We start from the raw sequence: 15,417 nt of genomic DNA, 5'->3' as shown, positions 1-15,417 counted from the left end.
GTCCACTACATATTTTGTGTGACATTTCCTCATTTTGCTAAGAGGTGTCTTTGCCTGGAAATTTATCACTGGTGGATGGGATAATGGGGGCATGCAAATAAAATTAAGACCGAGGAGTCAGGAGACCAAGATTCTAGACGGTTCTGTGAAGACTCAGCTGCATCTAGACTGTGTCTGTCTTTCGATTTTCTCATCTTTCAGAGGAGAATAATGATTCTGCTCTGATATCTCACAGTATTGAAATGCTCTATTTCTGTGGCTCATTTGTCACTTTTGAGAACTTCCTGATAATGAGGAGTAGTACAGTGGATATGAAGGTGGGACTCTGGCAATTAGGAAGGATGCACCTTTACCCCAGATGTACAGTTCTCTTTCTTAATCATCTTCAATTGACTTCAATTCAACTTGGTACAAGGTAGCCCTCAGTGAGTTGTTAAACAAAAATGTTGGACACTTTATTTTATTCAGCTGTTACTCATTTTTTAAGGAAGATTTCATCATAAAGAAGCATAATAGTATTAATTTAATGCGATTTAGTTTTAGTTGTGCACCCACCAAAGAGTGAGAGTTAGAAAAAATAGCCCAAAGGACATCTTAGGCTTGATTCTAAGGTAAGAGCCTGGAAAATAACAGGCAGAAGAGTTGCTTCAGGGAATCATCTAACTTAGATTAGTTTCTTACATTTGATCGTATGACTTTTGAGTTCTTTGGTGACTTGTCTTTTTCACTCATCAGAGGGGGAAAAATGTATTGCAAAACTCGTAGGACCCAAGTCTTCACGTAAGGAAGGGGCTTTGTGAACTGGTACAACCTACCACCTGCAAAGTGCTCCCTTTCAAGCAGAGCAGAGGCCTCAGTATTGCAGTAGACTTCCAATGCCACCACGCCCTCCTCACTGAACTTACGTCTTACGGAACAGTTAATAAGTGCACCCTTAGCGTTCCCCGGGAGGGATGCGGACGAGAGCCTCACTCCCGCTTGCCATACGCGTTTTAAGGTCCCGAGAACTTGTGTGGCTCTTCCCAGATTCCAGAACCGGTCTTTGCGAACTTGACACACAGGCCTCGCCGGCAAATGACCGGTTTGTTTCCCCCGGCGGGGCAGCGGCCGTCGTGTCTAACTCGGGCGCGCGGGAGGCGCGGGCGGGCACGGAGGCTCCGGGCTAACCGCGCGTGTGTGTCCCCCGCAGGGCATGGAGCGGCCGGCGGCGCGGGAGCTGCAGGGCGCCGACGCGCTGCGCCGCTTCCAGGGGCTGCTGCTGGACCGCCGCGGCCGGCTGCACGGCGAGGTGCTGCGCCTGCGCGAGGTGGCCCGGCGCCTCGAGCGCCTCCGCCGGCGCTCCCTGGCGGCCAACTTGGCGGGCAGCTCGCTGAGCGCCGCGGGCGCCGTGGCCGCCATCGTGGGGCTCTCGCTCAGCCCGGTCACGCTGGGGGTCTCGCTGGTGGCGTCGGCCGTGGGGCTGGGGGTGGCCACCGCCGGAGGGGCCGTCACCATCACGTCCGACCTCTCCCTGATCTTCTGCAATTCCCGGGAGCTGCGCAGGGTGCAGGAGATCGCCGCCGCCTGCCAGGACCAGATGCGCGAGATCCTGAGCTGCCTCGAGTTCTTCTGCCGCTGCCAGGGCCGCGGGGACCGCCAGCTGCTGCAGTGCGGGCGGAAAGCCTCCATCGCCCTGTACAACTCGGTCTACTGCGTCGTCTTCTTCGGCTCACGTGGCTTCCTCATCCCCAGGCGGGCGGAAGGGGCCACCAGGGTGAGCCAGGCCGTGCTGAGGGCCAAGATTCAGAAACTGGCCGAGAGCCTGGAGTCCTGCACCGGGGCCCTGGACGAACTCAGTGAGCAGCTGGAGACCAGAGTCCAGCTCTGCACGAAGGGCGGCCGTGGCCAAGACCTCAAGATCTCCGCTGACCAGTCTGCCGCGCTGTTTTTCTGAGAACATCCTTTGCCCTCATGACCGAGGCCAGAAACCATGCCCCGGGATGCTCCAGATTTGTAGCTCCCTCAGGAAAACAACACCAAGTTGGATTAGGAGCGGAATGCAAAGGATGAGAAAAACTGTTCTTGAAATTGGGGGAAGGAGGGGGTGCTCAGAGCCCTTCTTTTGCCATCGCTGTGACATCCTGCCTGGGGTTGCGTGCTAGGGACTTTTTACTTGCCTAATCCTATGGGCTATGTGAACTGAAAACTATTTTTCCTTTATCAAAACCGTTCAGTCTCCACACCGGTGGGCACCACTGTATTAAAGTTGTTTCAGGGTCCCTGCCCCAGCCCTGGTGGTTTGAGCAGAGGCTGGGGATGCTGGGGGTGCCGCCACCCTCTGGGTCCTCTCCAAGCCCCACTAGGGTTTGAGGTCCTCAAAATGCTTGTGAGAGGAGACGCTAGCGTTAAAGCTTCTCTTCCAGAGTCTCTGAGTATAAAGAACTCCAGAATCCAGAGCAAATCAGGTCCCCTCTGAACTGTGTAGCCAGGTTCAGGACCCAAGAGGGGCCTTTCCCATTGATACGCGTTTCCCTCCACCTTCAGTGTGCCCCCTCTCAAATCCAGCCTGGGGCAGAGTGGATATTCCTGAGGGGTTTCATAGCCAGACCTCCAGATATTCTGGGAGGGAAACCGACTAAATGGTCGTCTGAATCCCACCCCCTTGCAACAAGCAGCTGAGGCCAAGGAAGATGAAGTGACTTACAACTTTACTTACGGGCATCCTAGTGTACAGAAGAAAGCAGTGGATTTGAGTTAGGTAGTTCTGGGTTTATTATAGGCTCTGCCACTACTATGGGACCTTGGCCACTTAATTCCTCTGAGACTTGGCTTCCTGGTCTGTGAAACAGATGTGAAAACGTCACCCTGTTGTAAGGTATTGAGATGAAGTGCCAAGCACAGTGTCTGGCTCAGGAAGTGTGGCCCCAGGGCATTAGCATCACCTGGGAACTTGTTAGAAAGGCACATTCTTGGACCCAACTGTCGACTTAAGGAATCAGACTCTGGAGGTGGGGCCCAGCAACCGGTGTTTAAACAAGCCCACGGCGTGATTCTGACATCTATTAAAAACTTAGGTTTTGAAGAGAACTGCAACAGATGTTCATTTCTGATCCTCTCGGGAGTCTTCATGAAGTCTCACGGCCTCCCCAGAGGCTCCATGGCCTTCAGAGTCGTTCACAGAAGGTCAAGGTTGGACAGGGTCCCAAAAGTAAAAGCAAGAATGTGCGTGGGATAGGCCATTGCGACCTGGGGCATTTTCCCACCACGTGAAGTAAGGGATATAACATAGTAACCCCTCTAGAGGGCAGTGTTGCCCACTCGTTGTAGGAACTGATACACAAAGGAATGTGAACCTAGTGCAAATTGGCCTTTGTTACCTACTCTGAAAACTGCCAGACCATGTATTTTTTTAATTTAAGTTTGTTATTTAATTGCTGTTTATTATTTGCATTTAATTGTATTTAATCACCACGCCACGTTTAGAAAATAATAGGAATAGCCAGTTTCTGAACAGGAGACTGCGGAGGCTCTTTTCAGGAGATGAGACTGAGTTTTGCCTTCCTAAGGTGGGGCATGAGCTGGAAATAGCTGGAAATAACATGGCTCTCCTTGAATAAGTCTCTCTCCAGGCGAGGGGAATTTTATTCCTTGGTGATTTGAGTGATCCTTTTAGGTAAATGTGGGAAGTTCTGAATAGAGAGACCACGGGACGAATTTAGGCTTATCAATGGAGGTTTGACTTGCGGGCTGTAGAAATGATGCAAACATATTTATCCTGAAGGTACTTTGCCAGCAAATAACATTTGACCTGAAAAGCAAACCTATTTTGTTCAGGGGAAAAAAAAAACCCTCAATTAGAGGCATGTGAAGGAGGCACTCAGACCATGGCAGCCTGATGTCTTGTGAAGTTATGTTTTGTGGATGATAGACAATGGCTTGTGTCATATTTTCATGTTGGGAGCTGTAAGGAATCTGTGAGCTCTCTCTAAGAAAATACTTATCATTTCTTCAATTTCCATTCCTACAACCGTAATGGTGAAAAATATGTTGAAAAGTCTTTGGGACCACACAGGCAAAACTTGGCTGGGTTATTTAGTTATTTAACATGCTTTAAATTAACCCAATCTACCCCTGTGTTTCCCAATGATGGCGGAGTATCTGAGGAACTACAATCTCAGCGCTGCGGGGAGGGCTTAGTGGCTCTATGTTTTTATTTTTCCTATAAATTGCAATTGGTCTGTATCCTGGTTTCTTTTGAAGTTGGTACTGGTTTCTTTTTAAACTGGTGTCATTTCTTAGACCACCTTGCATGAATGCTAGCATTTTAGATCACCAGAATGTACTTCACATTGTTGTCCACGTTATGTCTCAAAGGTACAACTACTCCCTAACTCCATCTTTTATTGATGCTTAAGTTTGAGTTATAGTCTTCCAATGGGTGTGTTGTTCCCTAGAAATAAACTGGGTATTTCAGGAAGCAATAGGAGCAGCTGTAGCAAACTTTTCCTATCGTTAGGGTATTTTAGGGATATCAAAATCATAAACTCCCCAAGTTATCATTTCAGTGGCCCCCTTTACATCTAAGGAAGGGTGTCTACTTTGGAACAATACTTTGCACATTATAGGAGCTCAATCCATGCATTTGAATAATTTAAAGAACTGCTTAGCTATAGAAATGGGAATTTGTTGGTAATGAAATGTTATCCATCCTTTTCTGTGTCTGATACAAAAAGTGGAGCCTCTACCAGGATTTAGTCAAGTTCAGTTAAATGGATCATAGAGACAAATATTTATTTATTTCTTTTGGGGGAATGCAAATAAGGCTTTTCCTTAAGGCCTTCATTCTATAAACAAACAGATTGAAATGGTATGTTGCAAAAGGAAGAAAAGAGGGGTATTTCGATTACAAGTATACTTCAGAAAAATGTCCAAGTTTGAAAAATAAAAGTTTTGTACTAAGATTTAAGTGCTTCTGTAAGCTTCTTGGGCTTATAATCATTTGGGTTGTTTTTTTTTTCCACAAAAAAAAGAAGGTTTATTTGGTTCTGCATTTCAAGGATTCAGTAAAACTACATTCTGCTCTATGAAAAAAATGATCCTTAGCAAACATTCTGATCTTCATTGCTTTGACGCATTTGCCCTCAGGCACTTTCATTTCCAAGATGGCAAATGTCAAGGTGGAAAGTAGTTACTGGGAGAAAAAAAGAGAAGAGTGGTGTAGAAACCACCCTAGAGCAGATAAGGCAAACAATCAGTCAACTTGATATATTTCTCATTCAAAATCTTAGTGTGAAAAGGAAGTAGAGGGAAGTGAGACATTGCCATAAAACATTGTGCAGAGATAAATGGGGATACAGTTAAATGCAACAATTTCTGAACAGCACATTTTTTCCCACTATAGCAAAATAAGTCCTTTCCTTTCATTGAAAAAAAAAAACCGGCCCATTCCTCAAAATTTTGACCTTTCTGTAATTAATTACCTAATCTCATGTCTGCCTGCATATGAATTAATAACTCTGAAAAGGGGGCAGATGTGTAATCATGTTCATTTAGAATATTCAGTGTTGAACCGTATAAATCAATTTTTAAAGAGTAATCAACTTCTATTACAAGAATTCTCTTATTATCCAGAAGTCTCAGTAGTTTCAAAACCTTTGGACATAATTGCAACGTAGGAATTAATTGAAAGGAAACCTAGAATCAGCCAAAGCAGCCTTTGCAAAACCCAAACACTGGAGAGAGGAAGAAAGGAAGGGTGAGGCAAAACTCTTCCAGAAATTTCCAGGAGACTTCACCTTGTAAAGTGACTGATCTTGACCATGCAAGGCCAGTTGGGAAATGTAGTATTTTTGCTGCCAATTAGCTGCTCCCAGTATACCTGGGATTCTGCTTGTAAGGAAGAAAAGGAGGGTGGACATTGAGTGGGAGGTCAGCAATCCAAACAGAGTCTGCAGTGGTTGCTGCAGTCTTTTTTGAGAACTTCTGCCCTGGACGGGCTCTCACTGAGTGCCAGCCTCTGAGTCTCCACCTTGGAAACTCCCCTGGGTCCTCCGAATGTTGCATGCACTATTAATGACTGTGCAGCCAAAAAAACCAAAACAAAACAAAACAAAAAACAAACAAAAAAACCCTGTGTTGGTAGGACTGTTTGCAAAGGCCAGCCACAAGCTGGGATCCTATCTTTGCCAAAGCATATGCTATTCCTGTCATGACAAGTGTCCTTTTAGTGATTTGCAATAAATTTCTCCTTGTTGAGTTGACAGGAGTTTGGGATGGGGCTTTTTGCTCCTGGCAAACTCCTATGAGAGAAGGTAAACCCTGCTGTGGTCTGGAATAGGACAAAGAGTGAGCCCCAAGATCCGGAAATAATCCCTGAGCGACCAGAGAGTTGTTTGGAGAGGGGAAATCATGCTGATGAACCAAGACCGCTGCAGGGGCTAAGAAGGAACATTAGGGCCCCTCCACACCCCCGATCCTGACTGGCAGTAGCATTAGGTTGTGGAAAGAAGGTCCTCCAATGTTCTCTTGCCTGCACAGGTAAAGCTTGGCTATACCAAACTACATCTGCAAAGAATGATGTTTAATCCCATTTTGTATTTCCAGTGTAACCCCAGGGCCAGGAGTGCAGGCAGGCCTGTGACCTGATTTGCCACAGAACTTTAGCAATGAGTCACAGTTGAGTCCTCTGCTTCCCAAATACACAGGGGTAGTCACAGTATGGCTTGTTCCAGCATTTGTGTGGATACAGTTGCCAAATTTACCCAATTTTTGTAGATGGAGTCAAGGAAGGGTAACGATGTCTCACATCTTCCCTTTAGGTTCAAATGTCTTTTTCCAGGCTCCCTGGTTGGCATGCATTTATTCTGCCATCCCCTTGTTATTAAAATTGTACTCATGGGGTGCCTGGGTGGCTCAGATGGTTAAGCATCTGCCTTCGGCTCAGGTCATGATCCCAGGGTCCTGGGATTGAGTCCCGCATCGGGCTCTCTGCTCAGCAGGGAGCCTGCTTCTCCCTCTGACCCTCCTTGTTCTCTCTCTGTCTCTCTCGCAAATGAATAAATAGAATCTTAAAAAAAAATTGTACTCATGAAACGTTGAAGAACAATACTTTGCTTGGTGCTTAAATAAAATGACATGTAGATAATAAATATAAAAGATGTGGATATTTAATGATAATAGTAATAGCTAACACTGATTGAGAACTTACTTGTTCTAAGTACAATTTCTAAGTATTATCACATTTACCTTACAAAAATCTTTTGGAGTGGACAGTAAGATTACCCCACATTATTAAAGAAAGTAAAGGAAGTGAGAGGTCGTTCAGCTAGCAAAAGGTCTCCCAGGATTTGAATCCTGGTAGCCTGACTCCAGAATTATGCTCTTTAGCTCTTCTGAGAGTGCGTATATTCATAATATAAAGTAATAGCTCACGATATTGACAAAATTATGTACAACAAGCTGACAGATTCATTCATTCATCCAGAAAATACGTATTGAGTACTAACCTTGTACTGGCTACTGTCATTTGTGGGCAATGTAGATGGTGTTCTAGATCTTACAGTGCTAACAATCCAGTAAACTAGGCAGGGAAATCTTATGCCAGTAGGTTGATCAATAAGAAACCAAAATGCAGCTTCTCGAATGACTAGTATTTGCAAAAAAACAATGTGGGTGTGATTTGAAAATGATCTAACTTCAGCCTAGATCATAAAAACTTGCACACAGATATTTTGTAATGCTGCCCCAGATGTCTCAATCACGGCAAGATCTTGTGAACAAAACGTCTAGAATGGAAGGACTTGCTTACTAAGAACTTTTTGCTAACCGCCGATATGCTGGGACGACATTGTCAGAGACCACACAGACATGCATTAAGAAATGACTGGTTCAACAGGCCTTTCCAGATCTTGTATAAAAACCTCTGGGGTCATTCCTTTGAAACCACCACTGACCCTGCTTGTCAGTTTTCTTCCCAGTAGGGGTGTGTACTCAATTCCACTGTGGTGGTATGGCCTCATACTGCTGGAGGCTAGTGGGAGAGTTGATAGGTGTGAGTACAAATAAGACCTTAGGTATCAGGAAACTATTCAAAATAATAATACTTTGTGGATGATTTGTTGTCATTTTAAAAAAAGATTTTATTTATTTATTTGAGAGAGAGAGCACGCGCGAGCGAGCATGAGCGGGAAGAGGGGCAGAGGGAGAGGGACAAGCAGACTCCCCACTCAGTGGGGAGCCCAACATGGGGCTTGATCCCAGGACCCAGACATCATGACCCGAGCCGAAATCAGATGCTTAACCAACTGCGCCACCCAGGCGCCCCCTCATTATTGTTTTTAAGACTTTAAGTATCTCCACACCCAACGTGGGGCTCAAATTCACAACGCCAAGACCACGAGTTGTGTGCTCTATTGACTGTGCCAGACAGGCACCCCTGGATGACCTGTTTTTGTTTTTTTTTTTTTAACATTGTTCTCTGAGTTTTGCATAGTAAACACAATCACTTGTTAGACTTTCATTCTTTCTAACTTCTCTGTAGCATTTGACATTGTTGATTAGTCTTAAAACACGCTTCTCTCTTGAATTCTGTGACACTGGCCTTTCTTATATGCCTCTCTGTTTAGCTTCTTGATAGCTTTCTCTCTCCTCCACTCCTAAGATTCGAGGGTTGCCTGAGCCTCAGACCTGCCTCCGTCATACAGGCTTTCACTGAGTCCTTCGAGTCCATTCCTAGTGTCTCACAGTCTTGGAGTAGATGTTGGTATGGATGAAACCAGTGGCAAAGAATTCTCTTAGGTCAACTGGAATTGGTAGGTATCAGAAGAGATGCAAACAAAAGTGGAGGTCATTGGCTGAATAAAGCAGATTTCAGGAGCCTGTGCAGAATAGAAAGCCCTAGCTGTTTCCTCCTCAATGGGGTGCTACGCTTTGACTACAGCTAGACATGGTCTTGCTCTTAACCGAATGTCTAAGAGCACTCTCTCTGTCTCTTACACAGACTTATCACATGATGCCTTTTTTTTTATTTTTTTATTGTTATGTTAATCACCATATATTACATCATTAGTTTTTGGTGCAGTGTTCCATGATTCATTGTTTGTTCATAACACCCAGTGCTCCATGCAGAACGTGCCCTCCTCAATACCCATCACCAGGATAACCCATCCCCCTCCCCCCCTCCCCTCTAGAACCCTCAGTTTGTTTTTCAGAGTCCATCATCTCTCATGGTTCGTCTCCCCCTCTGACATACTCCCCTTTTCACATGATGCCTTTTATTCAAGAGATTTGAACGCACGCAAGGCTCTTATGGACAGAAACAATATCTCAGATGGTGTTAAGCCTTCCCACTGTGTCTTTCCAGCTCCCACCCCAAGACAGGCTCCATAAGCACTTGTTGCATGTTCCCCGCACACCTAGAGCCAAACATATCCTCCTCCTCCTCAGCAAAGGTGGTGCAGTTTCACAGTCTTCTGTTCCTGCCAAAGATAGCATTGGGATCCCTTGTGCCTACCTTGAAATCTTGCTCTCATTTCCAAATCTTCTCTTTCCCCATCTCTTTGATAAGCCTATGCCAAGGTATTGCCTTTCCATTCAACACCTCTCCCCTCCATTTTGATCCTTTCAGGGTTACCACCGCCCACTTACCCCTAGCACCTGCAACGATATTCCAGCTGGCTCTCCTGATTTCAGGTTCTTTTCCTGCTCAAATTCAAGCAACCTTCCAATCCTTTATATCCTCCAATTCATTCACATGAATTATAGATTTCCTCATAGTCCAGTCTGATGGAATATAACCTTAACCTAAAACTTGACCCTGAATTTGAAGACACAACTCAGATCGAGTGTGCTGAGTTCCTGCAGTATTTTTTTTTTTTTTAATGTTTTTAACAGGGTGTTAGGATTGCTGAGACTGCAAGGGCGAAGATGAACTGGATTCTGCGGTTTTAATGAAAAAACAGTGATGTAGTTTGGGGATTTTCCAAAAAGGGCTGAGTCAGGAAAAAGAGGTCCAAGCGTAGTGGTGGGTGGAAGCCTTGGGAGGGGGAAGCAGGTGGAAAGCAGAGGGAAGGCAGTTGGAATTGGCAGGATTGGGCCATCACCAGGTGGATATCCTCCAGGAAACTGCAGGCCTGGTGGGGTTTTCTTTCTTTCAGTTTCATTGAGATATAATTGACATACAGCACTGTTTAGTGACCTGACTTGCATATATTGCAAAATTATTACCATAGTAAGCTTAGTTAACCACCGTCATCTTGAGACGCCTGGGTGGCTCAGTCGGTTAAGCATCTGCCTTCGGCTCAGGTCATGATCCCAGGGTCCTGGGATCGAGCCCTGCATCGGGCTCCCTGCTCGGCGGGAAGCCTGCTTCTCCCTCTCCTACCTGCTCATGCTCTCTCTCGCTATCTCTGTCTGTCTCTCTCAAATAAATAAATAAAATCTTAAAAAAAAGCTCTTCGTCATCTCATATAGATGCAAAAAGGAAAAGAAAAAAAGATTTTTTCCTTGTGATGAGAACTTTTAGGATCTACTCTCTTCGCAACTTTCTAACATACTCTACAGCAGTGTTAGCTCTAGTTGTCATGTTGTCCATTATACCCCTGCTACTTATTTATCTTATAACCGGAAGTTTGTACCTTTTGATTACTTTAATCCAATCTCCTTTCTCCTGCCCTGTGTCTGGTGGTCACAAATCTGATCTTTTTTTCCATGAGTTTGGGCTTTTTTTTTTTTTTTTTGAAATTTCACATATAAGTGAGATCATACAGTATTTGTGTTTCTCTGTTTGACTTATTTCACTTAGCATCAGGCCCTCAAGTTCCACCTATGTTGTCACAAATTGCTGGATTTCTTTCTTTTTTTTTATGGCTGAGTAGTATTCTATTGCATATATATACCACATTTTCTTTGTCCATCGGGCCTGGTGGTTTTGAAAGAGCTGGGGAGAAGAATCAGACCATGGTGCGTCAGCAGAGCAAACGTTTGCAAGACCTGTAGTGATGAGAAGCAGGAGCAGAGAGGAAAGGCGGTTCTACGTTGCACCTGATGCTTCCCCTCCATGGGATCTCGAACATGTGGGGCTGGCATCAAAAGCCCAAGCCCAGCCCTAGGTCAGCACTGAGTCATAAATATGTGGTGCTGACAGTGAACTTCCTGATCTCTGAAAGTTTTCCTCCCCAGAGTGGCCTCTTTTATAGGGGGTGTTTTCTGAAGAGGAGAAGACCTCGGAATGTTCTGGGGTATCATTTTCCACCTCTCTCGCATGACCCGCTCTGTAAGGTTTCTCGTGGAGTTGGTGCTCCCCATTTCACTCCCAGGACAGGACGGGAAGACACCATCTCCTTCGGTGTCCAGGAGCTAATAAGAGAGAGTTTTCCTTTGTGGACCACAGTCAAGTTGGACCTTGTCCTCACACTCCTGCCTTATACATGGAAAGCTGTTGGGCTTCTCCTTACCTCGCCAGGGATGACCATTCTGGGCCCAGGGTAATAACCCGTTTCCAGAAGCTCGATCTAGTTTACTGCTTCTTTTACATATAAGCATCTAACCTTTCCACTTGACAACTGCTGCTTTGTCTTTCTTCTTCCTCGTTCCCTCCCAAACACATCACATACTTACAGACACGTACATACTCATTCATTCAACAAAGCATTTATGGAGTGCCCACTATATGCAAGGTATTTTTCTAGGCGGTGAGCATACAGGAGTGGACAAAATCGCCGAATATCTCTACTATCATGGAAAGTGTAGTCTAATGATGATAGGGAATGCAGGCATAAGTGAAGAAGTAAATATCATTTGTGAGAGAGTGTGTATTTGTTTACTATTGTTGCTGTAACAAATTACTGCAAACTTAGTGGCTTAAGACCACACACATTTATTTTCTTGCAGTTAGAAATCTGACATGGGCCTCACTGGGCTAAAATAAAGTAGCTGGGGGGGTGCCTGGGCGGCTCGGTTGGTTGGGCATCTGCCTTTGGCTCTGGTCCTGATCCCAGGGTCCTGGGATCAAGCCCCGTGTGTGGCTCCTTGCTCGGTGGGGAGTCTGCTTCTCCCTCTCCCTCTGCCCCGCCCCTCACTCGTGCTCTCTCCTTCTGCTCTCTCTTTCTCCTTCTCAAATAAATGAATAAAATCTTTAAAAAAATAAAATAAAGTAGCTGGAGGGGCTATGATCCTTTCTGGAGGCTCTAAGGGAGAATTGTGTACCTGCCTTTTCTGTCTTCTAGAGGCTGCTGTGTTCTTAAGCTGTGACCCTCTTCCTCCCTCTTCAAAGCCTGCAATGATGGGTTGAGTCCTTCTCCCATTGCATCATTCTGGCCTCCTCTTCAGTCTTTTCTTCCACTTTTCTGGACCCTTGTGATTATACTGGGCCCACCTGGGCAATCCAACATCATCTCCCTATTTTAAGGTCAGCTGATTAGCAACCTTAATTCCATCTGCAACTTGATTCCTCTTTGCCAAGTAACAGAATGTGTTTACAGATTCTGGAGATCAGGAACGGGCACAGATGTGGGGCCATTATTCTGCTTATGGTGATAAGTGACATGGAGGAAAACAAAGCAGGGCCAGGGGAGAGAGGGCCAGGGGGAGGGACTGCAAGGCCTCAATGACAAGGTGACATCTGAGTGAAGACCTGCAGCTGCTGTGTGGGAGAGAACCATGCAGGCACCCAAGGAAAGAGCACACCAGGCTGAGGGACCAGAAAGGACAAAGCCTCTGAGGCAGAAGCATGCTGGATGTGATTTCAGGAGGGGGGATGCTCAGCATGGCTGCAGGGGGGGCAGGTGAGGGGAACGGCGTGGGAGATGAGTTCAGAGGGCAGTGGGGCCCATGTGGGTAGGACTTTCTGGACTGTTGTGAGGATTTTGCCTTTTACTCTGAGTGAGATGGGAAGTCACTGGAAGGTTTCGAATGGAGTCTGATCATAAGTCTGATCTGATCAGACTTATGTTCAAAAGGATCCCTTTGCTGCCACATGGAGAATTCCTTTCGAGGGGTGAGAGTAGAGGCAAGAAGACCAATTAGGAAGCGACTGCAATACTGCAGGGGAGAGATGTTGGTAGCTGACAGGAGAGAAAAGTAATGAGATTCCAGATACATTATGACAGTAGACCAGCAGAATTTGCTGACAGATTGATTGTGTTAAGTGGGAGAAAGAGAGGACTTTTGGTCTGAGGGGTTGAGGTGGATGACGTGGCCATTTCCTGACCTGGGGACAGCTGTGGGTGGCATGAGTTGGGGAGGAGTAGAATCAGGAGTGGCCCACTTTAGAGTCATTAAGTTTAACACACTGGAGACATTCAGGAGGAAAGATGAGTAGACTGTTGAATAAATGAGTCTGGAGCTTGAGGAGGAGTTAGAGAAGAGTTATGAACGTGAGGATTCTTAGCAAATGGGTGGTATTTGGGCCATGAGACTGGGTATGACACTTCGGGAGTGAGCAGACACGGACAATGCAGGGAATAGCTCCAAACACGCAGCCCTGGGTCTGCCAACATTTAGAGTGTGGAGTGGGTGGGGATAAGGGGGAGCTAACTAGGAAGACAGGAAGAGCGGCCAGTGGGGCAGGAGTGAAACCGGGGGTCTGCAGCGTCTTGGAAGCCAATGAAAAGGATTTCTCAAGGAGGAGGGAGCCAAAGGCTGCTGGAGAATCAAGTAAAATGAAGAATGAGAATTGGCCGTTGGGTTTAGCAGCATGGAGGTCACTCACGACCTTGACAAGAGAAATATCTGTGGAAACAATGGGGCCAAAAGCCTTACTGAGGTGGGTCTCCAATCAGCATGTATAGGCAACTCTCTTTCTTTTTTTTAGAAGATTTTATTTATTTATTTGACAGAGAGAGCAAGAGAGCACAAACAGGGGGAACAGTAGAGGAAGAGGAAGAAGCAGGCTCCCCGCCAAGCAGGGAGCCTGATGTGGGGCTCGATCCCAGGACCCCGGGATCATGACCTGAGCCGAAGGCAGACACTCAACCATCTGAGCCACCCAGGTGCCCCAATAGGCAACTCTCTTGAAGGGTTTTGCTGTCAAGGGGAACAGAGAAGTGGGCACTAGCTGGAAGAGGATATGGGGTCATGAGAAATATTCTGTAAGATGAAGAGAAATCATAGCGTGTGTGTGTGCTGTGGGAATGATCCAGGAGAGAGGGGAAAGAGGTGATGGTGCGGGAGAGGAAATGGAGGCTTTAGAGGAGTGTTCTTGAGAAAGTAAGAGGTTGGGGGTGGCCCTTCACTTGCAGGGCCACTGAGAGCACGTCCTCCGAACAGGAGGGAAGGTGGGGCAGGCAAGTGTTAAGTATGGTGTGGGAACTTGTGGAAGTTCTCTTCATTTTCCCCCGAAATAGGAAGCAGGGTCACCGGGTGAGAATGACAATGGGAGAGGGGGCACTGGATGGCTGAGAGGATGTTTAGGACAGTGGGAGAGACAGCGGACAGACACAGGAAATGTGCTGGGCTCACCAGGCAGCAAGCAGTGCCACTTACAGAGGGGTAGCTGAGGAGTGTGTTTTAATTATGTCTACATGGTTTCTTCTTAGCAGCTCTGCTACTTAGAGTTCCTACATGCAAACAACAGAAGCTCTTCCAGCTAAATTTAGCAGAAAAGAAATTTATTAGAACGTATTAGGAAGCTCACAGAATCTCCAAGAAGGTGCAGGTAAGGCTTGGGGGTAATGCAGCTGGGAACAACACCCAAGCCCCGTGACATCAGCACACGAGCAGAAACTCCACTGCTGCTGTCAGTAAGCTAGGACACCTTGGACCGCATCCATACGTCCGATGCAGCATCTGGACCCCAGAACCTTTGTCACTGCTGCCCTGGTAGCGGGACACCTTGGCCAATGCCAGGATCCACTTCCTTGCATCGCTCTGTTCTGAACTAAGCCTTGGCACGGGTGTCTCTGTTTGGTAGAGACTTGTGCCCTAGGTGTAAGGGAGGGTGGGCGAATGAGGTTCTGGTTTCTACTTAAGGAAAAGGAATCGTACCTGGGGGATCATTGGGAGTCATTGGACAGCTGTTGAAAAGATGCTGGACTATCACTGAGGATGAGAAATGTCCAGGATAGCAGCTGATGTTTTACTTTATGTTTATTTCAAGCATTTAGACATCAAACTCATTATACTTAAATTCACATGCTTCTATTTGAAAGAGCAGCTAGAAGTTGCTGTGTTATTATTTCATTGTGGCAATGGTACCTGGATTGCCAAGGAATTACAAAAACACCTCCATTTCTTTCTTTCTTTCTTTCTTTCTTTTTTTTTTTAAAGATTCATTTATTTGACAGAGAGAGACACAGCGAGAGAGGGGACACAAGCAGGGGGAGCGGGAGAGGGAGAAGCAGGCTTCCCGCGGAGCAGGGAGCCCGATGCGGGACTCGATCCCAGGACCCTGGGATCATGACCCGAGCCGAAGGCAGACGCTCAACTGACTGAGCCACCTAG

At 46.2% G+C, this 15,417-nt stretch overlaps 2 protein-coding genes across 3 annotated transcripts in view; both read left to right on the top strand.

The window, feature by feature from the left end:
• APOLD1 (apolipoprotein L domain containing 1) overlaps positions 1-4,940 on the top strand; it is a 48,956-nt gene extending 44,016 nt beyond the window's left edge. For both annotated transcript variants that reach the window (XM_025879736.2, XM_073877954.1), the window contains exon 2: positions 1,190-4,940. In XM_025879736.2, the coding sequence (XP_025735521.1) occupies positions 1,193-1,933 (741 nt within the window). In that variant the 5' untranslated portion in view covers positions 1,190-1,192 and the 3' untranslated portion in view covers positions 1,934-4,940. The remainder of the gene's footprint in view (positions 1-1,189) is intronic.
• DDX47 (DEAD-box helicase 47) overlaps positions 1-15,417 on the top strand; it is an 80,944-nt gene that overhangs the window by 44,028 nt on the left and 21,499 nt on the right. The window lies entirely within an intron of this gene.

The sequence above is a fragment of the Callorhinus ursinus genome, unplaced genomic scaffold (assembly GCF_003265705.2).
Source record: "Callorhinus ursinus isolate GAN/ISIS: 27379988/994484 unplaced genomic scaffold, GSC_fseal_2.0 scaffold27, whole genome shotgun sequence".
NCBI lineage: Eukaryota > Metazoa > Chordata > Mammalia > Carnivora > Otariidae > Callorhinus > Callorhinus ursinus.
The sequence above is the reverse complement of the archived record's forward strand: the minus strand, read 5'-3'. Positions and strand labels throughout refer to the sequence as shown.